The sequence below is a fragment of the Geotrypetes seraphini genome, chromosome 3 (genome assembly GCF_902459505.1).
Source record: "Geotrypetes seraphini chromosome 3, aGeoSer1.1, whole genome shotgun sequence".
Classification (NCBI taxonomy): Eukaryota; Metazoa; Chordata; class Amphibia; order Gymnophiona; family Dermophiidae; genus Geotrypetes; species Geotrypetes seraphini.
In genome coordinates, this window is record NC_047086.1 from 160,838,401 (window position 1) to 160,864,922 (window position 26,522).

Consider the following 26,522-nt stretch of genomic DNA (forward strand, 5'->3'; position numbering starts at 1 on the left):
AAGAGAGAGAGCAGGTATCATCTTAGGTTCTAAAAGTCCTGCGGAGAGCTAGAGTAAGGCAGGATTTTAAAGTATCTCACAGGGCAGAAATGAGGACTTCCAGATGTAAGAGTTAAAAAGAAGCTATGGTGTCTTTCAGTTCAGATGAGAGTCACTTTGAGAAGGCATAAAGAAAATTTTCTAGCATGTGGAACGGGAAGAGTCCTTATACGGCAGTAGTCTTCACTAATTTTAAACTGAAGGCCATTATGGGTCCCCTTACTATGATCTGGCATCTCTCTCTCATTCCTTTCCCTGGCATGTCTCCCCTTCCTTCCCTCCCACTCCTCGTGGTCTGACATCTGTTCTTCCCCCACCCCCCTTCCTATGGTCTGCTATCTCTCTCCTCTCCGTCTGGCATTTCTCTCTCTCCCCCCCTTTCATCCCTACTCTGCAGTCTGCATCTCTCTCTCTCCTTCCCTTCCTGTGATCTGGCATCATTGTCCCTTTCCACAGAGGTTTGGCATCTTCTTACCCTTTCCTTCCCATCTCCACAGTCCAGCATCTCTGTACTACTCTCTCCCTCCTCCTCAGCCGAATCTGGCACTTTTTTACATTTTTGTTTCCAGCGCTGCACTCTTTGGCAGGCCCGGAAGCCTTCCCTTTGCTACAGTTTTCTGTCCCTGCGGTAGGAAGCTGTAGCAAAGGGAAAACTTTTGGGGCTGTCGAAGGCAGTGCGTTTACTTCACTCACACTGCCTGCAGTTCGAAGAGTGTAGCAATGGAAAAAATAAAGAGTAAAAAAGTGCTGGATTCTGATGATCTGGGGGGGGGGGGAGGGAGCTGATATTCAGCAAAGGCTCCACAGACCATTCCCAGAGGTCTTGAAGGGCCACCATTGGCTCACAGGCCTTGCAATGAAGACCACTGTTATATGGAAACAGAAAGAGAAAGAACCCAGAAACTGTGAAAGAGGAAGAACCCCCTATATGTTTTTATCTGTGAAAATAACTGTTTTTATTCTGCTTTGATCATTCAGTAAAAACTGTTTTTGTATATGCAGTCAAACTTAAACTGTACGTGAATTCATTTGAGTGAGCGAAGAAAGTACAAATGCCTGCTGCTACATAGAAACCAGACAGCACAGAGCCTTGAGATGAATCCAGCACTACGGCCAGCACTACGGCCACGGCACTGAACTTCCGAAAAGGGAATTACGAAGGGATGAGATGCATGGTGCGGAAGAAGATTAAGAAGAGGATGAACACTGTAAAAATGCTAGAGCAAGCTTGGTTTCTTTTTAAGGATACAATCACCGAGGCGCAAAATCTATATATACCACGTATCAACAAAGGATCAAAAAAGAACAAAGAACCGGCGTGGCTCACTGTACAGGTAAAGGAAGCGATCAGAGACAAAAAAAACTTTGTTTAAGGAATGGAAAAGGTCAAAAACTGACGAAAACTGGAATAAGCACAAACATCAATACATGCCATAAGGCAGTAAAAGGGGCCAAAAGAGACTACGAGGAAAAAATAGCCAAGGAGGGGAAAAACTTCAAGCCGTTCTTTCGAAATATTAAGGGGAAACGACCTGTGAAGGAAGTGGTGGGACCGTTGAATGACCAAGGAATAAAGGGAGCGCTAAAGGAGGACAAAGCAATCGCCGACAGACTGAACACATTTTTTGCGTCTGTATTTACCGAAGAGAATATACATAGCATACCGGAACCCATCAGGCTATATGCTGGAAACGAAAATGGGAAACTAACAGGGTTAACGGTATGCTGGCAGATTGATAGGCTTAAGAGCAATAAATCCCCGGGACCAGATGGTATCCATCTGAGGGTCATCAAGGAACTGAAAGGGACTATAGCTGAACTGCTTCAGCTAATAGCCAATCTGTCGATCAAATCAGGAAATATTCCAGAGGACTGGAAGGTGGCGAATGTTGCGCCGATCTTCAAAAAAGGTTCAAGGGGAGACCCGGGAAACTACAGATTGGTGAGTCTGACATCGATACCAAGAAAGATGGTAGAGGCGCTGATAAAGGACCGCATCATTGATCACCTTGACGGACACGGTCTGATGAGGACCAGCCAGCACGATTTCAGCAAAGGCAGATCTTGTTTGACAAATTTGCTGCACTTCTTTGAGGGAGTAAACAAGCAAATAGACAAGGGCAACCCCGGTTGACATTGTATATCTGGATTTTCAGAAGGCATTTGACAAGGTTCTGCATGAACAACTACTTCGGAAAATTGTGAGCCATGGAATCGAGGGTGAAATACTCACGTAGATTAAAAACTCTCTGGAGCATAGAAACAGAGAGTGGGGGTAAATGGACAATACTTCACCAGTGGGATGCTGCAGGGCTCAGTGCTTGAACCCGTGCTCTTCAACATCTTTATAAACAATCTGAACATAGGTACGACGAGTGAGGTGATTAAATTTGTGGACGATACGAAGTTATTCAGAGTAGTGAAGACGCAGGGGGATTGCGAAGATCTGCAAAGTGACATAATCAGGCTCGAGGAATGGACATCAACATGCAAGGTGAGGTTCAACATGGATAAGTGTAAAGTGATGTATGTCGGGAATAAAAATATCATGCACAAATACAGGATGTCTGGAGTGGTACTTGGAGAGACCTCCCAGGAAAGAGACTTGGGAGTTCTGATCGATAAGTTGATGAAGCCGTCCATGCAATGTGCGGCGGCGGCGAAAAGGGCAAACAGAATGCTAGGAATGATAAAGAAAGGGATCACGAACAGATTGGAGAAGGTTATCGGGCCATGGGTGTGCCCTCACCTGGAGTACTGTGTCCAGCACTGGTCGCCGTACATGAAGAAGGACACGGTACTACTCGAAAGGGTCCAGAGAGGAGCGACTAAGATGGTTAAGGGGCTGGAGGAGTTGCCATATAGCGAAAGATTAGAGAAACTGGGCCTCTTCTTCCTCGAGCAGAGGAGATTGAGAGAGGACATAATTGAAACATTCAAGATACTAAAGGGAATAGACTTAGTAGATAAGGACAGGTTGTTCACCCTCTCCAAGGTAGGGAGAACGAGAGTCACTCTCTAAAATTGAAAGGGGATAGATTCCGTACAAACATAAGGAAGTTCTTCTTCACCCAGAGAGTGGTAGAAAACTGGAACGCTCTTCCAGAGCCTGTCATAGGGGAAAACACCCTCCAGAGATTCAAGACAAAGTTAGACAAGTTCCTGCTGAACTGGAATGTACGCAGGTAGGGCTGGTCTCAGTTATGGCGCTGGTCTTTGACCAGAGGGCCGCCGCGTGAGCGGACTGCTGGGCACGATGGACCACTGGTCTGACCCAGCAGCGGCAATTCTTATGCTGAACATGGAGCCAAAAAGTAAGAAGAGTAGATCCCCATTCAAAAACTATAGCTCTCAGATACCACTAAACATGTCCCATAAAGAACTAGTCAAATGCTTGCAATTAAGCGCTAATGTGTCTGGTGCAGAAATCCAAAAGAGTTGTATGCCATGAAGAGGTCAATATACATGGACCAGAATAGAGACCTTGGGGGTGATGGAATCTGATCATTTCAAGGCAGTGGAAGTTTGATTTATATTACATTTTTAATGTAACTTTATGATGCCTAAGGAAATTGTTATATAAATATAACAGAAAGCAGTGGCTAAAGCCAGAGAGATGCTAGGCTGTGCCGGAGAAGTATAACCCTCAGAACAACAAGAGGGGATAAGATGATACCCCTATACCTCACTTTTGTTCAATTTTGGAGGCCATTTTTAAGTTAAGATATAAAAACATAAGATTTGCCACTTCTGGGTCAGATTAGTGGTCCATCGTGCCCACCAGTCCGCTCACGCGGTGGCCCTTAGGTCAAAGACCATTGCCCTACTTGAGTCTAGCCTTACCTGAGTATGTTCTGGTCCAGCAGGAACTTATCTAACCTTTTCTTGAATCCCTGAAGGGAGGCTAGAGGTGATCAAAGAGAAGCAACCAAATAGTGTGGGGAATGCATCAAAAGATATGAGACCCGAGGACCTAAATATGGATACCCTAAAGGAGAGGAGGATGCAGACATTTAAATACTTGAAAGCTGTTATTAGATATGAAGTAAGAAAAGCAGCTATAGAACTAGAAGACATGAGAATGCTACAAGGCGCTGAAAAAGTAACCATAGGGACATTTTTTAATGGAAAGGATGGTAAATGCTTGGAATACCCTCCTAGAGGAATCAGAAGAGACAAAAATGGTGATGGAATTGAAGAACAAATGGGATAAACATAGAGGATACTGGAAACCAAGGATTGGGTAATCTACATGGAGTGTTACATCAGCTTAAAATTAAAGTGAGATTTTTTTTGTTTCAAAGATGGCAAGAAGCAACTTGAGAGTGTGACAGTTGCAACCCTTGATGGAGGAATTTGGATTTAGTTCAAGGTTTGAGACTCTGATTTTCTACAGAAATAACTTTACCTATTGGAGGTCATGTTTTATGGGGATGAGCCTTTGGATTGTGTTTATATGTTTTTGCAAACTATGTATTTTTGCCTGGTTTGAATATTTAATAAAGACCTTCATTAAATAAAAATTAAGAAATAAATAAATAGGGGCACTGCTACATGCTGTGGGTCTCATGCTGGCAACTAATGGCAAAATATAGGGTGGGTTAATTTAAACTGTGCCAGGGGAATCCAAAGGAAGTTGCTGGACTCATGCTACTAGAACTGACAGGGTTAATTTCCACCTAGCTGTTAGAACTCTGGAATGTGGTTGATGCAACTGGAGAATCAGTTGGGGGTTGAGAGAGAGAGAGAGATACAGGCAGAGACTAGAAGTGGAGAAGCTGGACAACAGCAATCCAGATTTAAGTCACTGATTCCCAGGGACTCCAGGAAGCCAAAAAGATATCTAAAAGCAAGAGAGAGCTGACTACCAAAGAGCTTCCAAATGAAAGGAAAGATATTTGCCTGCATTTTGCAGTCAAAGGCTCCTCTGAGTCCAGAGTTGTGGCACTCTCTGCCTTTAATGAACTACAATAGAAGGGAAAATCCCTTTCATTAGCTTGAACTAACATATACAAATTTCACACGAATGCTGGGGAAAGGGTGTGAATTGGATCAGTACCAGTCAGCCCATAAAAGGATGCAGTACAAGAAAGAGTACTCTAAAAGGGGATCTTTCCAGCACAAAACACATTTCATGTGCATGACTGAAAAGTTTCTCAGCACAAGCTAAATACTTATCTGTGTGTGTGTATGTAAACATGTATGTTCCAGCATAACTCTGAAACGAATGGAGAGATTTCAACCAAACTCAGTATACATATTACTTACTATCTGGGAAAAAATATTGTGGGGGTGGGAAGGGACACACACACACACACACACACACACACAGATACATCCGATTTTATGTGTGTAAAGCTTGGCGAATGATGTCACAGAGTCATTCAACTGCTTTGTCCAATTGTGTGAAGCTTGGCGAATGATGTCACACAGTCATTCAACAGTATATAAGGAAGTCCAGTAGTGCTGTGGTGTAGTGAAACCTAAACAGAAAGTGAAACTGAAAATTTGTGTGATGTTAATCCTCAACTGAATGTACCATATATACTCAAATACAAACCTGGATTTTGGGGCCAAAAAATTGGCCCAAAAATGGGGGTCCAGGTTTATATTCGGGTCAATGCCCCCCTCCCAGAATTTTTTAAGGCCGCTGCCAGGCTCTGCCCCCTCCTCCTCCCTGACCTATCTTCATACCTCTGCCAATTTGGTGGAGATGCAGCGGGTCCTCAGCCGACCACTGGTGGAGGTGCAGCGGGCAGGAGCAAGCTTTCCAAACTCCTGCCCTGCTGCTAACCGGCTGCGTGATACAACTTCGCCATCTGAGCTGCACGAGCAGCAGCATGATTTGGCGCTGCTTTTCAGCATTGAGCAGCTTCCTTACTGGCTCCTGCGGATTCTTGCGAGAATTCACGGGAGCCAGTAAGGAAGCTGGTTAGCAGTTCTCGCGGAAAGTGGCGCAGGACCAGGCAGACAGCCTTGTGCATCGCTCTGCTGCAAAGCAAAAGAAGAGGACTCAGAGGCAGCCGCGTCAGCCGTTACTGCTTGCGGGAACCGGTGGGGACTAGGCAGGAAGCCGCGTCCAGCGAGGAAGGGGACCAGAATGGAAAAAAAGGTAAGGGGGGGAAGGAGCCATGGCCTGCCCTGCCGAATTAAAAATAGGGAGAAAGCAGGGAGAGGCTGGGCTAGCCTGCCTGCCTACGGGGAAGCCTGGAGGGGGAAGGCCTGCTTGTTTGCTTGCCTGCGGGGCTGCAAGGGAGGGGGAGGCCTGCCTGCCTGGGGAAGGCTGCCAGGGAGGGGGAGGCTTACCTGCCTAGGGGGGAGGCCTGCCTGTCTGGGGGGGCTGCCTGGGAGGGAGGAGGCCTGCCTTCTTGCCTACCTGGGGGGGGATGCCTGGGAGGAGGGGCTGACAAGGAGGGGGAAGCCTGCATGCCTGCCTGGGGGGGGCTGCCTGGGAGGGGGCAGGCCTGCCTGCTTGGGGGGAGGCCTGGGCCACTAGGCCTTCCTGCCCTGTCTCCACCTGCCTGCCAGCCACTAGGAGTGCCTGCCCTGTCTGCCCTGTGCCTTGTCCACCACTAGACCTGCCATTGTATCGGGCGATGGTGCGCCCGCATCTGGAGTACTTCGTCCAATATTGGACGCCGTACCTAAAGAAGGATATGGCGAAAGTGGAGAGGGACAGATTTGTCAAACTTTCGAAAACTACAAGAACGAGAGGGCATTCGGAAAAATTAAAAGGGGACAGATTCAGAACCAATGCTAGGAAATTCTTCTTCACCCAGAGGGTGGTGGACTCCTGGAATGCCCTTCCTGAGGGCGTGATAGGACAGAGTACGGTTTTGGGGTTCAAGAAGGGATTGGATGATTTCCTGAAGGAAAAGGGTATAGATAGAGGATTACTATTCAGGTCCTGGACCTGATGGGCTGCCGCGTGAGCGGACTGTTGGGCATGATGGATCTCTGGTCTGACTCAGCAGAGGCATTACTTATGTTCTTATGTAGACCACCAGAGGGGGGATAGGGTTCAGAGCTTGGCAAGGAGTGTGGGGTTGGGTACAGAGCCTGGCAAGGAGAATTTGGTTTAGAATGTTTTTTTTTTTCTTTTTTTCCTCCTCTAAATCTAGGGTGTGTCTTATGGTCAGGTATATCTTATGGAGTGAAAATACGGTATGTTAACTGAGTCTCAAATGACTAAATATTCTAATTTCACCATGTGATGCAGGACTTTTGCATACCATTTGTATTTTATGTGATTGAGAGTGTTTGAATCTATCTACTGCATTGCAGATGCCGGAGGCCCCCCCACTCCCCCCCCCCCACACACATATTAGGAAAAAGTCTTTGGCTATTTTAGTGGCAGGTTTTATACACTTTCAAAGTAGAAATATGCATATACTTTTGGTTAGAAACCTGTAGGCACAAAGTTATCGGTACACATTTTGCCTGTTTTTCTGTACTTTACACATGGAAAATATACTTTGATTTCCTCCCCAAATTTAACATACCCTCAAAACACTTTCTAACATGTTTCTAAAGATTTACATATTTTGGGACAAAGTGTACACCAGTGGTCCCCAACCCTGTCCTAGAGGACCACCAGGCCAATCGGGTTTTCTGGCTAGCCCTAAAGAATATGCGTGAGAGAAATTTACATATAATGGACTTGACAGGCATGCAAATCTGCTCCATGCATATTCATTAGGGCTAGCCAGAAAACCCGATTGGCCTGGTGGTCCTCTAGGGCCACCTGGGAACCACTGGTGGGAACCACTGGTGTACACTTCCAGCCTCACTGAAGGCGGGCAATTTTCAGACCAACAAGTTTATTTATGCAATTAGCTTTGAAAATTATTCTCACATACAGTATTTCATTTGCCCATCTTGCTTATAATTCAGTATTATTGTTTCTTTGAGTGTCTTCTTTGGCAGCATTCACATAATATTGGACTGTCATTTCTCACACTTAAGTGCCTGAATAGCTGAGCTATCTGCCAGCAAAAACAAAAGGTGGGCATGGATGTCAAATGTATAAAGTTTATCATAATAAAGATATGGAAATATATTATCAGGGCAATTTTCAGTCTGTGGCAAATACCGACACTGAGTATCTTAGATAATGTGGCCACCAGATAATATTCAGCCCAATACCAGATAAGCTTAAGACAATCATTGCGCTGTCCTGAATTCATCCTGATAGCTACCTGGTTAGCAGAAAAAATAAATACCGGCTAACTCTAAGTCTGCCCAGACTCTGCTCCGGACCACATCAGCATAGTGTCCCAGTGGTCTGCCTAGATATCCACTATGGCCCAGATTCTATAAAAGGTGCTTGAAGTTAGGAACTTAGATAATCGCATCTAGCCGATCTGGGTGCCTAACTTAATCTAATAGGCTTAATTGTTGTCAACAATGAGCTTAATTGGCTTATTAATTAGCCTAAATCAAAATTAATTGGGTGGTAGGTGCCTAACTCAGTAGGCACTTACCGATTTTGGATAGGTGCTTAGCCTAAGGTGCCTACCAGAAATTGGGCGTAGTTAAAGGCAGATTGAGGGCGGATCTTGAATGTTTTCCATGTAGGTGCCTATAATGGACTTCAGTGCTGGTATTTAGCCCAAGAAAACCCTGGCATAAATAGGGGGCACCTAAGTCTTTTTCAGGTGTTTTTTGGTTTTGTGTTTTTTGGTGCCTACTTTTTAGACGCCATTTATAGAGTCGGGGCCTAAGTGGGTAGGTGCTACAGAATATCAGGATTAGCCCTGGCGATTGCGAGTTTCTCCTGCCAAGTTAAATTAATTTAAATACCTATTCCTAAATTTAAATTGTTAGTCCAATTTTATACAGATAAATCATTTTATACAGATAAACCATTAGTGGAATCTGCAGCCATGAAAAACAATTTTTTTTTCATATAACTTATTTGCCTTATATAATTCACTGTGGCTCACTGCTTAAAAATGTTTCAGCTTAACATTTAAAAAAAAACTATTGATTACCTGAGCAAACTGCTGTTTCCACACACTTGATGATATCACTTTGCCACCTCCAGGTCTATGCAGAGCAGCCATGGCATAAATTTCTACTGTATTCTTCTGCTTAGACCTTAGAAGAGCTAGAGAAGTCTTTGTATTTAAGCCTGATGGATTTGGATTACACGGGCTGATGCACCATAATGCATAAACAGAAGATTTCAGGGTGTCCTGCCGCAAATGATTGGGTTTTGTATAATTTAAGAAGCACCAGGTCACAGTAGTTGTAGTGCGCAAACTTGGAAACTGAAGAAGCTGCTGGAAGTCTGCAGCATCTGCCAGCAACACTGCAGAGCCCACCAATACACCACTGGAACTGGATGCCAGCTGGACCAGCATACTGCCAGGCAACTTGTGTTGTTTCAGCAGACCTTCCTGCTGAATTTCACTGGGTGTTGTCGAGGACCTCTGTGGACTTAAGCACATATCTGACACTGCATCGTCACCATCATCTTCCAACACATCTGGTGACATTCTGTCTTCAGAAGCATCGCTAATTTTTTGCTCTGACAATGCTGCCCTGCTACCGGGTGGGATGGATTCCGTTATGGAAAGCGGAATGTCTTGAGATGATGAAGACAAAGTGGCAGATAATGATGGCGATGAGAGGGACGACACGCTGTCCTTTGGCTCAGTAGTGCAGCTCTGTCTAACCAGCTGAGGTTTCGGTGATCTAGAGAGATCCTTTTTTATATCTGAACTAGTCAGTTCTACTGCGCTTAGTTCCTCTACAATTTGTCCATACATTTTTTCTTCCTTGACTCGTTTTTGCTGCTTAGTTTTGATAAAGAGTTCCAAGCTACTTGCTGGTGACAGCATGCGTTTGCCTCCTCCAAGAGGAGAAGCTGTGTCAGAGCTAGAAGGCAGGCACAAAGGGATTGCAGATTCCAAGCCAAGTGGTAACGTATGCGGTACTTTCCATAAAGGATACTGTTCTAACCTTCCTTGCTGACCTAGTATCTGGGCTATATTAAATCCTATTCCTCGCATGGCTGCATTTGTTGCTGAAGTTCTCTGGGATGTATTTTCAGACACTCTGCAAATGACAATTGCTGGGCTGCTGGTTTGTGCATGAGTAACAAGGATCTGAGAAATACTTGTATACATAACACTGCCATAAGATGGCACATGGGTTTGTTTCCTGACAGGGACAACTGTTCCTGGCAAAGACTGCAGGGACCTGACATTCTGGGAGACCAAGGCTGTCTGAAGATGTTGATCAGAAGTGGCATCAGCTGACGCACCACTGCAGTCTGTCAGAAGCTTTCCAGAACAAGTTTTTGAAAGCTGCAAAGGTGTTTCTGAGTAATGCTGATATACATGTTCTTTAGAATGTGCATTGTCACCAGGTTTCTTTCCAAGTTTCTCTTGAGCAGGTTCCAGGTGATAGCTAGGAAGCACTTCTGCTGGTAAGGGACGTAATAAAGGCTGTTTGGTGTAAGCATCTTGCAACTGGTTTAAGTGATGCTGGAAATGTCTGGACAAAGGTTCTGCATAAGACTGCCACAGCACAGGATGATGAGCTGGTAACTGAGGTATAGTGACAGCAGGATAGGGTAACTGGAACAGCGTGCTGTGACTGGGGGGAAACATAACATTTTCTTGATGTGTGATCACATGTTGTTGCTCGATAGTATGTCTGCTTGGAACGTAAGATGCTTGTGCTAATGTATTTCTTGTAGTTTCTTGATTGGCCATGTGTATAGATAGATGTGAATGGTGGGAGGAGTTGCTAGAGCCAATGATCTTTTGCCCACTGTCTTCTGATTGACTGGATTGTAGCACAGAAGAGGAAGAGGAAGAGGAGGAGGAATGACGCCAAGCAACCTGCACAGATCGACGACTGGTATGCGTCTCTTGTTCTTGCTTTATATTTTGCTCCAAACCTTGATCAGTTTGAGAAGTCTCTGGAGAGCCAGTAAAAGAAGCCTGACGAACAAGAAAGCATTTCTTCCTTTCTCGTGTTGGTGATAATGTTGCAAAGGGTGCCCCTGGAGTGCATGCATGTGACAAATTTCCATAATCAAATGACTTGCTCCGAATCTCTGGCATTTCAGTGGCCTGAGGACATGGCATTTGTTCCGATGAGCTGCGCCTCATTTCTTTCTGATGGTGATGACCTGGTATGGAAAGTGAATGAGACCCCGGAGGAACAGTTAAAAACTCAGACTGTTTTCCAAATTCATCTTGCTTAGGAGTTATGGATTTAATCAGTTCTTCTCTTTCAAAGGACATTGAAAAACTGGAACTATGGGACAAATTACTCTCTTGACTAGGACTGCGGGAGAGACTTGTTCCTGTGGATTCAAAACTAGATTCACCAGATGAGTGTTCTATGTCGGCAAGACGTAAACGCTTCTTTTTAGGTGGAAGTTTTTCAGCAGGTAGTTGAGAAAGAGTTTCACTTCTTTGTGGCCACTGGAATTCTTCTGATGTCTTTTCATGTTCTTTTGCTGGATGTTCCTGCTCCTTCTCAGGTTTATCTGGTTCCTCTGTAACTCGAATCTCAGGTACTTGTATATTATGCTGGCGAACTAATCTAGGCTGCATATGATAGGATTGCTGTTGTTGAGATGGTGGTGGCTTACCAACAACGTCAGTATTTTCCATCTGCTGAGTCCAATCTGGACTCATTGGAGACTCTGCTATTTCACTATCACATGTTTCAGAAGAATAAGTTTTATCTAGCTGGCCAGTAACATGTTCAATAGATTCTGTCCTTTCAAATGAATTTGGCCTGCTTAGAGAGTTTGTGTGTTGAATTACAGATATCACATTTCCAGGAGGTTTTCTGTTAACTGGATCTATACTCTTCTCTTGATCTACACCTAAAGATTCCTCTGACACAGCTGCTGGACTTCCTGACCGTGTATGTGTCCTACATGTTTCAAAACGTTCTTGTTGCCCATAAACAGGACAATCGTGGCCTATAACACCAAATCCACTTCTTGTTGCTTCCTGAATTTGAGATTTATGGTCATAATCTGAGGGTATCAGGCCTCCTGCTGAACTTCCCACTGCACTGCTACAAAGCATAGGAACATCTTCTTCATCACCAACACTCTTTTCTTTCCTGCGCTTCCTATTTTCAAACATGGTTCCATATCTGGACTGCATTACCTGTGATGGTATAGTTGCATCTATAAGATGCTCTCCTCCGTGTTTTACTCCTAAACCTTGCGCATCCCTGTAGTTCAGTTTCTGGATTTCAAATTCATCCCATCTTCTGTAGTGTTTCCCAGATGTGTCATAATCGGGAACAGTTTTGTCCCCTGTTGACAGTTTCTTGTCCATCAAAGGTAAACATTTGTCAGCAATCATTGATCTGCTGGATAAAACAATAGTACTTTTAGCTGTTCTTCCATAAGGATCAGAATCAGAGTGGCCTTCATGTAGTGAAGGCAGTTCAAAGGCAGCTTGTCTTCTTAACATACGCTGATGAGGTATTCCCCCTGTTCCTGGATAAAACACATCATCTGAACCTGTCATTCTCTCATCAAAAGAATGACTACCTCTCAAAGCAGGAGGGATACTTAAATTGGTTGCTGAAGATGTTGGCATAGAGTTGCTTCTAGTAAGAGGTGAAATATCTACAGGGGCTTCTAAGAGTACAGGTGTATTACTACTCTCTTGGGCTAATGGATAAAGTTTTGTTTCATATTTGGTAGATCCCACATTTGTGCGATTGCTAAGTAATCTGCTGGATTTCATCATACTCAACCTATTGGGATCAATGATACCGTCTCTATTTGTAATTAGCTGTGAAAGATGATTTTCAATAACACTAATCTCTAATCCGGGATTTGCAAGAGGTAGCGCCTCCACTTTGCCTCTTCGGTCTATTAAATTAGCTTCCTGATTTGCAACCGCTGTTGCTACTGTTAGTGCAGTTCGTGGACTAAGCCTACAGTACTTTCCAAAGATTATTTCTTCATAAGACTTTGCATTTGTATTTGGAGGATTTATTTGTTGCTCTGCACTTTCAGAACGTGAAAAGTAACCTGAATCAGTGCTGCCTTTGCTGTGTGGGCTCAGGAGGTTTATCGTTTTCTCAGAATCTTGTCCTTTTTTCTCTGACAATCTTAGTGCAAGTTTCTGCTTAACGGTGTGAGATTCATCAACCTTACTTACAGATGGAGTTTGCAACACATCAGATCCGATAAAGTGAGAGCTTTCACTAGGTAAACAGGTCCCACTTTTAGGTATGATCAAAATGGGCACCTTCATTGCACCTCCTAATGCTTCTTCTGAAGATAACTGAAAATTTGGATCTAGTCTATCTCTATTTTTGCTAACTATATCCAAAGGGATTGGTGGGATTGGGCTCTGCTTTTCAGTACCTTCCACAAGTAACAAAGTTTCTTCATCAGTATCAGTGCTTTGCTCGCCATCGGAATGAATTTCTGCTTCAATACAAGTGGCATCTAGATCTAATTTTGATACAGCTGATTCCGTGAAAGGTACTAATCCGGCTTTAATTGCATGGGCATGTGACTTCCGGTGCTTGTACAAATTGCTTTTTGTCTTAAAAGAGAAGCCACAAGGAACACAAGGGTATGGTCGTTCACCAGTGTGGGACCGAATATGTTTTTTCAGCACACTAGGTTTGGCACAAGCCCTGGTACAGTAAGGACAAATATATTTACCAGGTTTTTTGGGTTTTTGCTCTTTCCTGTGAGTATCTTCAGACTGTTCAATAGATTTCTGGGAATACTGGCTGTAGGTGGGGTTGATACTTGAAATCTTCTTCCGAGAAAAGCCTCTACTATGGGCATGCATATGAAAGGAAAATAAATCCTCTGAGACTACTGATTGCAAATGTCCAGGATACTGCCATATGTAGCCTTCTAGGCTCTGGTGAGGCTTTGTGCTGTGCACAAATCTCTGTTGCAAAGCATGCTGAGGAAAAGAATGAGAATGCTGATATGAATAAGAACTTGGGCGATGATGTGCATATTGCTTCTCTGGGATTTGATGTTCAGCCTCACCCGATGATAGCAGTTTCCCTGAACTAACTAGTTGTGCTGATGCTGCATTTCCAATTGACTTAGGATCAATATGTGGCTGTCTCTGTCCTTCTTGACTGCCGAAAGTGCTCATTTTAGTAACAGCTGAAGGCTCTTTTCTCCATCTACTTGATACTTTAGCAGTTTCTTCAGACCTTGAGGTAGCTTCTTGTCCTATAGCTGTGTCCCCAGAGTCCATTTTGTTACAGGTTTTAAGTGCTAGTTCACGTGAAAGCAGTGCAGACACATGGAGTGTGCCCAATGCTGTGTTTCTTAAAGCTTTGTTGCTTCCATCTTCCCAGACCCTTTGCACGTCTTTTTCTTTGGAACCTTCCACACAGTAGTCTATTGGCATTAGATAATTGTATAGATCTATCTAATGCACTTATCATACAAGTCTAGTCATTTTGTAGAAAATTTTCCCAGAAAGTGATGCATTTAGACAGTTTTCATAATTGATAAATGCTGAGATGCAGAATGATCTGGAGGGCTTGGCTGATCATTTAGGGCAAAGTTCCAGTCATTCCTACCACAAAGATATAACCACCTACAAAGAAGAGAAAAACACACGTGTTAAAACAAGTAAGTAAAACCAAACAAACAATGTATGTAATTATACAAATTATATATAGAAGCCCAGGGACTGAAATCACATTTTATTACCATGTTCAAAGAATAAGAAAATCCTGAAATTTGACATGCATATTAAATTTAAATATATTTGCAAAAGTCTATGGGTTCCATATTTGCTTGTACTTCAATGAATCTAATTCAGAACTTCCCAAATGGTGGGTACGGACTCCAAATGGGATCACAAAACCTAAGTTCGGGATCATGATCTAGATCAGTGGTTCCCAACCCTGTCCTGGAGGAACACCAGGCCAATTGGGTTTTCAGGCTAGCCCTAATGAATATGCATGAAGCAAATTTGCATGCCTATCACTTCCATCATATGCAAATCTCTCTCATGCATATTCATTAGGGCTAGCCTGAAAACCCGATTGGCCTGGTGTTCCTCCAGGACAGGGTTGGGAATCACTGATCTAGATGGTCTTTTTTGCTTTCTTTTGCAAGTTTCTCTGGCAGTGCTCTTTTAGGAGTTTTTTCCGTTCTTTTCATAGGTGTATCATTATTCTGCACCTCCAAGGGTGGGGGGTAGAGGAGTCATCACAGAATTTTATTGGCCAAAATCATGTGGTCACAGTCACAAAAAAGTTTGGAAGTACTGATCTAGTCCATGCAGGGTATACTCTGCAGCATTCCCACTGGAAGGGTACTGCAGTCAGTAACAGCCACTATTCCATGCTTAATGAAAGGCATATCTGGTGGTGGCCCTATCGGAGGACTTGGGATAGAAGCTGAGGGATGCACTGTGCATGCAGGACTGCTTAATGCACTCTTAGCAGGCTGCTCTTTTACTGAAATGCTGGCTTTCTGCTCAGGGATCCCATGTACATAGCAACAATACACCTAAATGCATGCTTCAGCTATTACATATCTTTTTGTGTTTCCTTCTTGGAGGACAGGCAGGCAGATGAGGAGACAGAAAGACCAGGTGGACACAGAGGCTCAGAAGAAGCAAAAAGACAAAGAGACAGGGGCCAGAGAGCTGATGAGCGGGTACAAATTGATTAGTAGAAGTAAAAGGACAGAGGGCTAGATTCACTAAGCAAACCGATCGTGTACCAATCGGTTTGTGACCCCTTTGCAATCCAATTTTACTCCGGCCCGATTCACTTACCTCTCTGCCGATCCGATTCTGATCTGTGCATGCAAATGAGGAGAATGGCATGCAAAGTAGGCAGGGACACAATTCACAACACAAATTTTGTGATCCGACTAGGCTGGCTGATCAATCGAAGAAGCGACTGCTGGGAAACTGTCGCAAATGTCCTTTCCGACTCTCCAGCTCCATTGCTGCCCTACTCTCTGCATGCTCTGCTATCTGCTGTCCCGAATCTCTCCTGCCTGCCGCCCTGCTCTCCCCTGAATCTCTCCTGCCCTTCCCCGCACAGTGAGCTCGTGGTTTTAACCCGCAGGTTTAAAGCAGGTTAAAACCATGGGCTCGCTGGGCTAAAGTTAAAAAAAAAAAAAAAAAGTTGCAGCTCAGGTGAGTTTTACCCACATGCGCAGACCATCTACATATGGTCTGCGCATGCGTCGGGATCGCACATTAGCAATCCTTGCTGGCAGATGGAGACGTTCCTCCGATCGTCCCCATTTGAATATTACTGATTGAAGAATCCATCGGACCTGCCCAGATTGGATACGTATCGGTCACGATTGGGCAGGTTAGTGAATCTAGCCCAATGAGAGAAAGCAGAGGACCAAGAAATATAAAGAGACATAACTCACTGACTGCTAACTCTCAATCTCAAGCACCATTCAGTAATCCTTGTATAAGGTCTCAAAAGATAAGGGGGCTGATATTCAGACTGCAGGAGGCAGGCCAGCTAACTCTTGCGGTTGGCATTGACCACCAATATTAAATGCTGGGCTGTAAGTGGCCAAAGATAGACCTGATTTTATGTGGCTTGATTTGGCTATTAAACTTGGTTAGTCAGTATTTAAATTCGGCGGCTATTGCGCAATATAGCCAGCCATGTTTTACAATTACAGTTATTTTATCTGAAGTACCGCCATTATTAACAAAAAAAAGTCAAATCAAAGTGGTTTTAGCCAGTAACCACTAATATTCAGCAAGAGCCATCTACCTCCTGCTGAATTTTAGTGGTTAGCTGGCCAAACACTATTAAACTGGCCAGAAGCCGTTCCTTGTCAATTAAATAGTGCTGAATATATGGCGGTTGTTTAAGGTTTCACTGTCATTGATTACAGATATAAAGGCAGGTGTCCAATTTTTGTGACACAGGCATGTTATTTCATAATCTAAACTAAACCTTGGGCTTATATACTACATCTTCTCTATAAAAATAGAGCTCGGCACAGTTTACAGAAATTAAAAGAAAAATACAATAGGAATTAGGGATGATACAGAGGGAAGCGCAGTTTATGATTTTGAAAAAAGCCAAGTTTTCAGAAGTTTTCGGAATAATTGGAAAGAGCCCAATTCACACAACTGGACAGGAAAATTATTCCAGAGCTCAGTAATTTTGATGAGAAAAGACTTCCCTAGTTTGCCAGGATAGCCTTTCAGCGTAGGAAAAGATAATTTGAGTTTTTTGAGTAGATCTGGTAATCTCAGATCTTGTAGAGTTCCAAGATAGAGGTAGGAAGGAAAGAAAGATGCCATATAAGATCTTAAATGTAAAGCAGGCACATTTAAAGTAGACTCTAGAAATAATTGGGAGCCATACAAGGTATGAGTCCCACTCAGGCCCCTTTTCTAGGTGCTTTTATGCATCATTTCCTGTGTAAGGACAAGAAGGGCTGTAGAACCAATGTTGCTGGATGGTACTGTTGCTGGATGATTTCAACCTGCCGGATGCTGATTTAGAATACCTGAATACACTTACCGTATTAGTTGTGTCGTGTGCTGGTCGTTAGTCGCTTTATAGTTCCCTTTCATTAAACGTTTTCAGGCAGACACAACAAAGTATCAAGAATTTGGTGATTTTGGAAGGCTTTTCCAATTATGTTCTAACTTGCCTATGTCTTGCCTTCAAATTGGTTCAAACCACTGTGACTTTTGCTTGTCTCTGCAATTTTATTTTGCCTAGCCTTTGCGTTGATTCTACACTGCTGTACAGTGAGAGATTAGAGAAATTGGGCCTCTTCTACCTTGAAAAGAGTAGACAGAGGGGACATGATCAAAACATTCAAGATAATGAAGGGAATAGACTTAGCAGATGATGACAGATTGTTCACCCTCTCCAAGGTAGAGAAAACGAGAGGGAACTTTCTAAAGTTAAAAGGGGGTAGATTCCGTACAAACATAAGGAAGTTCTTCTTCACCTAGAGAGTGGTAGAAAACTGGAACGATCTTCCGGAGGTTATTATAGGGGGAAACACCCTCCAGGGGTTCAAGACAAAGTTAGACAAGTTCCTTCTGAACCAGAACGTATGCAGATAAGGCTAGTCTCAGTTAGGGTACTGGTCTTTGACCTAAGGGCCACCGCATGAGTGGACTGCTGGGCACAATGGACCACTGGTCTGACCCAGCAGCGGCAATTCTTATGTTCTTATGTATTAAATTGTGTGTGGTGGTATTTGAACTTGTTTGGCGGTATTTGATTTTATCTGGTTTGCTAGACAGGTGTTTGAGTTTTTTTGATGATTGTTTGGTGGTTATTTGATTATTGGTGCCAGTATGATGAATTCTTAGTTTTACTTTTAGAACTGCATGTGGGTTTTGGCATCGCCAGTCCTTGTATTGCACATCATCCAGAGGTCTTCAGTTCCTGTTGATCTTTAATTCTTTGGGACAGTGACAGCTTTGGACCAGATTCAGCCAGTGTTTATACTAACTTAGCAGATCTGACAAGTTTCAAGTTTATTAAAAGTTTGTTGTACACGCAATATCAAATACTTCAATGCATATGACAATAAAAAAATTGGTTGACAAAATAAAACAAAACAGTATGTACAAAAGTAATTAGCGATACATAAGGGAAGAGGGGTGAACTACAATCTTTAAGGAAAGTAAAAATACATTTAAGGAAAAAACAACATCAGGAGGGTAATGAATGTTTTACAAATATTGCTAAGCCAAAAAGAGGATGGGAGAGGTTGTGACCTATACATAAGGTCTGGTTAAAATTAGGTATTTGAGCCTGGGATTAATGACCTTCTTACATCCACAAGTACCTTAAGTATTCCGCCTTACAGACCTCAGCAGTGCTGCTGTGTGACAAAACTTAAGCACACAGTTCAAATAGCACCAAGATCATCATTGGTCTTTTTTTCTTTCTTGGTAATTTCTATATAATATAGCTTTTAATATTCTTAAATAGTATTTTAAATAATCGTTTTTAGATACTCATCTCTGTAGGAGCATAGCATAAGGGTTATTCACCCAACATAGACTATGTTTCGCCCTTAGGGGCTGTATCAAGGTATTTCCCCTAAGTTGTGCCGATTCCATGGAACTCAGTGGCAATCACGGAGTCGGCACAACTTAGGGGAAATACCTTGATACAGCCCCTAAGGGCGAAACATAGTCTATGTTGTATGAATAACCCTTATGCTATGCTCCTAAAGAGATGAGTATCTAAAAACGATTATTTAAAATACTATTTAAGAATATTAAAAGCTATATTATATAAAAATTACCAAGAAAGAAAAAAAGACCAATGACGATCTTGGTGCTATTTGAACTGCATGCTTAAGTTTTGTCACAAAGCAGCACCGCTGAGGTCTGTAAGGCGGAATACTTAAGGTACTTGTATGTGAAGTGATCAACTGTGGTAACCTTGGACACGCCAGATACTACTTATCATTTCTATAGCGCCGCTAGACATACGTAGAGCTGTACATTAAAACATTCAAGAGAGGAGGAGGATCCAAGATGGTGGCAGCTTAACTTCGGCGTCTCCATTCTATCTGCTGCAGGCGCTATTTTTTTCCTTAGCTCTTTCTTTTTCATGTGGGAGGGCGGAAGATGCACTCACGGGGGGGGGGGGAATTGGAGGGAGGGAGAGAGTGGGAGGGATGAAGAGAGGAAAAGAGAGAAGGATAAAGGGTACAAAAGATGAGAAGGGGATTAAGAAAATGGGTGAAAGGTGAGGCAGGCATGTGTATAATGTATGCATATATATTTTTTATAAAATTACCTCAAAATAGCTACCTTTGGCCCCCTTTTATCAAGCCGCGTTAGGGTTTCTTTAAGTTGGCTACTGCGATAAAAGCTCTGATGCTCTTAGAATTCCTATGAGTGTCTGAGCTTTTACCGCAGTGACTGGCAATAAAAAACCCTAATAAGGCTTGATAAAAGGGGACCTTAGTTAGCTTTCCAACCTAGGTGACCTATTACAAAATTACCCTCCACTAGCAATTATATGTAGCAATCAGAGGTAAATGAGCAAAAAGTATTAAGTTTTACTTTTTACTCTTAGTTTTACTGTGACATTGAACTCTTGGGGTGGGGAGGGATGGGAAGGGAGGGAGGGGGGGTACTTGCAATGTTATTTCCTGACGATGCTATTTGTATTTGTTTGTTACTTGTTGAAATAATAAAAATAATTTGAACATAAATCAGCTGTTGAAAATACTTACCAGCATATTTTAGACATCTAACAGGCACAATCATCATGACACTTCCTGTGAAAGAAAACAAAAAGGATTAGGAACATCTTCAAATTAGTCACAGGTATAGAGTTAAAATAAGAGAGCTTCCTGTGTTGAAATATTTGGCTTGCAAGCACAGAAAAGAACAATTTAGCTTTTACAAATTCACCTAAAGTAAACTGAATTAAGTCTTAACGTTTCTTTGCTGTAATGAAAGGAAAATAAGTTAAATGCAGTGCAACATTTTTCTAGACTTTGGCATCAGCAGCCTCAACTCAGAACACTAAGGGGTTAATCTTAGAGGGTTACATAGGGGGTTTACATGTCGAAATGGCTTTAAGGCCTGGATGCACAAAAAATGGTCATTCTAGCTGAGTGGGTCGCTGTGAGCCAATTTATTGTCCAATTTTAAAACGGCGATCGATGTATAACCAACTTTGCATGCAAATTAGTTTTGGAGGTCAGCCCACCAGTCACTGGAAGAGCAACTTTCACATATGTGCAGAGTCGGTATGGGAAGCCTGAACAGATGAGCGGCAGGAGAAGCTCTGAAGCATCACTCTGCCACTCAGCTATATGGGGTTAGGGTTAGGAAGACTCTTTAAACAAAAAAAAAAGTACAGATGTGTGTTACACACACACACAATATATCTGTCCCCATTAAAAAAAGAGTTATGCTTACTCCTCCCCCAGCGACCACTACCAAAAAAAGAAGCGAGGCAGGAAGGATGCCCACTCCCTTCTGCCTCGGCTACCTGGAACCCCCCCCCCCCCTCCATACACACACACACTTCACCACCCGACGATGGCTTCCCTCCCCAACAACTTTAAACAAAGTCAGCAGGAGAGATACCCACTTCCTCCTGCCTTGGCCACCCATACATCCCTGAATGAGAACCTGGACCCCCCCCCACCCCTCCCTCCCAAGAAGGTCCTGGCTGACTGGGGGGTTCAGGTAAGACACCCCACCCCCTAGCTTGAGCACACCTCCTCCAAACCCTCCCAAAAAAACCCTCATACCTTGTTGAAGAAAGCCAGCAAGAGGGATGCCCACTCCCTGTTGCTGATAGGCCCACCTCTTCAAAATGGCAGGCTTTCCCCTTTCACATTGCATCTTGGGATGCAATGTGGAGAGGCCTAAGGCCCTGATTGGCCCAAATACCTAAGGCACTTCACATATGAGTTATACAATAACATGAGTTATACAATATTATAATTTATGCGCCTAAATACCTAAAGTTAGGCAGATAAATGAAGACATGCTAGTATTCAATAACAGCACTTGCACACCCAACTACCATTACAGAATTTGTATTTAGCACACATTATTTCGGCTTCTAAAGGAGAGTAATTTTATAAGGAGCTGCCTAGTTTTAGACACCAAGAACATGTGTACATTTTAGTCATTTATGCAGTTAAGCGGACACTTACACATGTAGATTAAAAGATTCCTTAATTTACATGTGGTTAATGCTGAGATCCTGGGGAACTGGGTTCAATTTCTACTGCAGCTCCTTGTGACCCTGGCAAGTCACTTAACTCTCCACTGCTCCAGGTACAAGAACTTAGACTGTGAACCCATTAGGGACAGAAAAGAGTACCTACATATAGTATATGAAAAGCACTTTGATTGCACCTATGGAAAGGTGGTATTTCAAGTCCATAACCCTTTACTTTTTACCGTTTAGGTGTAGTTGCAGAAAGTACAAGCTAGCATTTATGTCAGTCCTCGAGCTGGTTAAAGTGCTAGCGCCCATGTGTACATATGGTTGTTTTTTTGCCTACGCTAATATTTCATAGCTAAATAGGCATATACTTGACTATAAAATAGACATGTGAAAATACACATTATATAGGCACGGCTATGAAATTATCTATAAGATGGTAATTTTATAATGGGAATCATTCTTTATGTTGTATAAGAACAGCACAGAAGTACATGAACAATAGGCTGAGTACAAACGTATACACCTAGATTATCCGAGGGTGTTTCAAAAGGTTAACTAGAGATACAAGTTATATGTCGTTTTTCTACATAATCACCCTCTTTTCAACACATTTCTCACACCATTGCACTATCTTCTTTATTCCACTGGAAAAAAAATGTTTCTGGTTGTGCCTTCAGCCAGTAATGCACCGCTTCTTTGACCTGGTCATAGCTTCCAAATCTTCGTCCTCTTACGGCATCCTTCAAGGGTACAACACATGATCAGAGGGAGCAAGATCAGGGGCTGTACAGAGGATGCTGTAAGAACTGAAATCTCAATCTCCGAATGGTGTCAAGTTGTAGTGGCGGTGCGAGGGCGTGTATTACCATGAGGGAAAAGAATACCATTAGATGAAAGTCTTCTGCGACGGCTCCGTATTTTTGGCTTCAGCCCCTCCTCCAGTGTTGCACTGTATTAGGCACTATTCACTGTTTCACCCTTTTCCTGATAGTGCTCCAAAACTGGTCCATTCATATCACAGAAGAGAATGAACAGGACCTTTCCAGCGGAGGGTTCAGACTTGAACATCTTCTTGACTGAAGATGAAGTGCGATGTCTTTGTGAAGACTGCCTCTTGCTTTCAAGCTCATAGTGATGCACCCAGGTTTCGTCCCCTGTAAGGATAAGTGCCAGGAAGCATTCTCCTTCATCATCAAACCTACACTGCTCCCTGTGACCCTGGGCAAGCCACTTAATCCCCCCATTGTCTCAGGTAGATTGTGAGACTGCCGGGACAGACAGAGAAAAATGCTTGAGTACCTGAATAAATTCATGTAAACCATTCTGAGCTCCCCTGGGAGAACGGTGTAAAAAAAAAAAATGGAATGAATAAATAAATAAAATTGTTATACCATGCCAAAAAGGCTGTGGAAGTCTAAACACGAATCGTCTTGTGCTCATTAGTCAGCATCCTAGGCACCTACTGTGTACAAAACTTGCTATACTTGAGCACCTCTGTGACAATGGTATGTGCGTTTCCGACAGCGACATCCAAATCCCTGGTCAGAACTTCTAAAGCAGGGGTAGGAACTCCGGTCCTCGAGAGCCGTATTCCAGTCGGGTTTTCAGGATTTCCTCAATGAATATGCATGAGATTTACATGCACTGCTTTCAATGCATATTCATTGGGGAAATCCTGAAAACCCGACTGGAATACGGCTCTTGAGGACCGGAGTTCCCTAACCCTGTTCTAAAGAAATGAGCATGTTTTCACGAATAATGGCATCAGCATGATCCACTTCATTCTGCAGGTTTCTTGTCTGCTTTTCCCTGTTACCTTAGCTCTGTTCTATATCAGTGAACATTCAATACTCACAGTTGCGTACAGAACACCGACACCATTAAAATTTGCCTGACCACCTTTTACTCACTTTCAAAAGAGTTAACACCCCCCCCCCCAAACGATAGTCTCTCTGCTGCAGCACAACACATGAAAACTATCTGTTTGTATCAAGTTAGGATACAACCTTGTATTGTACACGTCTCCCTCCGTATTCGCTGCGAAAGGGGATTAACAGAACCGTGAATACAGAAAACTTCAAATCCAGCGGGGAAAAAATACCACAATAATACTGTACCTGCAGTTTTTTTTCCAGTGACAAATAGCTAAATATACAATAATATCAAAACATATCTACAAATGAATTTTGGCCCTTTGTCAACTAGTAATCAAGTCATATCAATCATGGAGTTATATGTCACTCACACCCCTCTAACGTACAAGTCCAGACCAGTCCACCTGACTTCTACTACCGGCAACCCCCTCGCACAATGACATCACGTACTCGAGCTCCCAGAAAGATTCCTTGTTTGCTACGATGTAGGTGTGGCCTGACAGGATGTCATTCATGGTGCTCACAGGGTGGCCCTCGCACAGCGTGAAGATCCGCAGCACAGATCCCTGCGGCATGGGCACGTGCCTAGTCAACTCTGACAGGAGGGCGTCAAAAGAGGGCACATGCTTGCCATTGATCATCAATTTCCTGCCAACGAAGAAAGGGTCCCCGTTACGTAGAATACCACCGATCTGGCCGGGATTAACTGCATCGGATAGCCATTGTATACTTCATCCTGCGATAACCTGGACATGATGATGATTCGGAGAATGGGAGAGGGGGAATCGGCGATGAACTGGTATCAAACAGGTGGTGACCACGCTTTAAGCAGCGAGGTTGTGAAGGACAGCGTGGAAGAGAGTGCGAGGTCCGATTTGTTCAGTGTCCTGTCCTGCACCATAGGCATCCTGCGCTGCGGTGAAGTTTCCAAACGAGCGAAGGGGAGGCTTCCCTTGCGCCGTGACTTTTTTGCTCATTAGGCATAGGTCAGTGACGGAGGGAAGCTTACAACTTGCTTCTGGCCTTCCTCGTTGCCAGGTCCTGCCTTCGCAGAAACAGAAAGTAGGCAGGACCTGGCAGCAAGGAAGGCCCAAAGCAAGTTGTAAGCTTCTATCCGTCATTGACCAGTCTCCTGCCTTAGCCCATAGCGAACTCATGCTTTGGGGCTCTAAAGTGTGCATGTCGTCTTCCCTTCTCCCCCCTCCCCCATGACGTAACTTCCGGTTTCGGAGGGAAGAGAAGGGAAGCCAGCATGCACACCTTAGAGCCCCAAAGCATGAGTTCGCATCTCCAAGCTGGTGAGAGGTGATTTTGGGGGGGATTTTTTTATATTGAGCATCGGCAGCAGCAGGATTCCCAATAGATGACAGCCGAGCGGTCATCTAAATTAGGCGGGCGGAGCGCCCAGCTAAAAGGCCCTGGGGAGAACACTGTAAAACCATCGTGAAAATGGTGAAACTGCGAATAACATGATGGGAGACCTGGCCTGTTCCTGAAGTAGAGGCAAAACATGGTGAAGAAAGTGCTGGGAATCAGCGGTTTTCTCTGTAAACGCTTGGAATCAGCGAATTCTCTATGCAAGCTGATGTAATTGGGGGGGGGGGGAAGGAGCCAGCATGCTAAAAACTGTGAATCATCGAAACTGCGATTGCTGAAACTGCGAATACGGAGGGAGAAGTGTAAACTTATTCTGTAATTGTCAAATTGTAACCTGTCAAATGTATAATATGTATGTTTAAACTGTAAGCCGTTCTGAGCTCTTTCAGGACAACAGGATAGAAAACTAATTAAATAAATAAATAAATCAGTGACGGCCATGCTGGGACGACCGGAGTGATCCTCATCAGGGATTGATGTTCATCAATTTTTTAATGCATCTACCCACTCGTACGCTCTTTTTTCACCAATGCAGGCATCTCCATACTGTTGTAGCATTCTTCTATGAATTTCACAAGGTTTCACCCCCCTCCCACCCCCGACCACAAAATTCTGATGACTGCTCGCTGCTCCTCTAAGTTGCAAACAGCTAAGGGTGCTACCATTTTGTATATGGTGCCCTACCGATTAAGCACGCCATGCCATCTATTGGGCAGTGTCAACACTTCCTCTAAGAATGTTATCTACCTGCAAGGGAATTTGAAATGCAAAGGGTGTTCGTCTCATGAAAAACTGTCAACTGGCTGTTACATTTTGAAACACTCTCGTAAAATACTATAATTTAACAAGTGTACTTGAAAAATATTGGCATGAACATTTGCACAAACTCTAGGGTCCTCTGAGCTGATTCTAGGATTTAGGTCTACATCACTGTGCTTGTACTGTATCGTAGGCATGCGTTTACTGTCATAGCAACCAGATCCATCTGGAGTTAAATGTCAGTCACTGATTCTATTCCTATTTCGGCAGGCATTTATGTCCCATATACTAAAAGTCTAAAATACACTTCAGTCTTCCTGCATCATTTTGCACTTCCCCAACTTATTTGCAATCTCCAGTCCTCATGGACTCAGACCTGAGGATGGTTTATGAAACACTTACAGAGTGTGACAAGTGATTAGGTGAAGCCCCACTGGGAAAATCAATATTAGTGCATAGATTAGCCATGACAGGATAGATTTATGATGTTTTTAAATAAAAAATAAAACAAAAAAGCAAAAGGGAAAACTGTCAGTTCAAACCCCCTAGCCACTCGAGCTGCAACACTGGACCACCAAATCTACAATCTATTCACCACGACCACAGACTACAAAACCTTCAAAAAAGAAAAACCCTTCTATTTAAAAAAACACATAAAACCGATCTAACACAGTCAGAACTGTCCCAAGCATCACCTGCTACACTCTCTAATCCTTAGCAACTTTAAAAATGTACAAACTACTCCTTATGTACATCTAATGTCCTGATGTACTTCTAATGACTGTATGTCCTTCTAATGTCCTGACA

General features: G+C 43.3%; 1 protein-coding gene across 3 annotated transcripts in view; it reads right to left on the reverse strand.

The window, feature by feature from the left end:
* Positions 1 to 26,522, reverse strand: part of HIVEP2 (HIVEP zinc finger 2) — a 428,321-nt gene that overhangs the window by 53,160 nt on the left and 348,639 nt on the right. For all 3 annotated transcript variants that reach the window (XM_033936471.1, XM_033936473.1, XM_033936472.1), the window contains 2 exons: positions 20,246 to 20,290; positions 9,033 to 14,618 (listed from right to left, as the gene is read on the reverse strand). In XM_033936471.1, coding sequence (XP_033792362.1) covers positions 9,033 to 14,426 — 5,394 coding nt within the window. In that variant the 5' untranslated portion in view covers positions 14,427 to 14,618; positions 20,246 to 20,290. The remainder of the gene's footprint in view (positions 1 to 9,032; positions 14,619 to 20,245; positions 20,291 to 26,522) is intronic.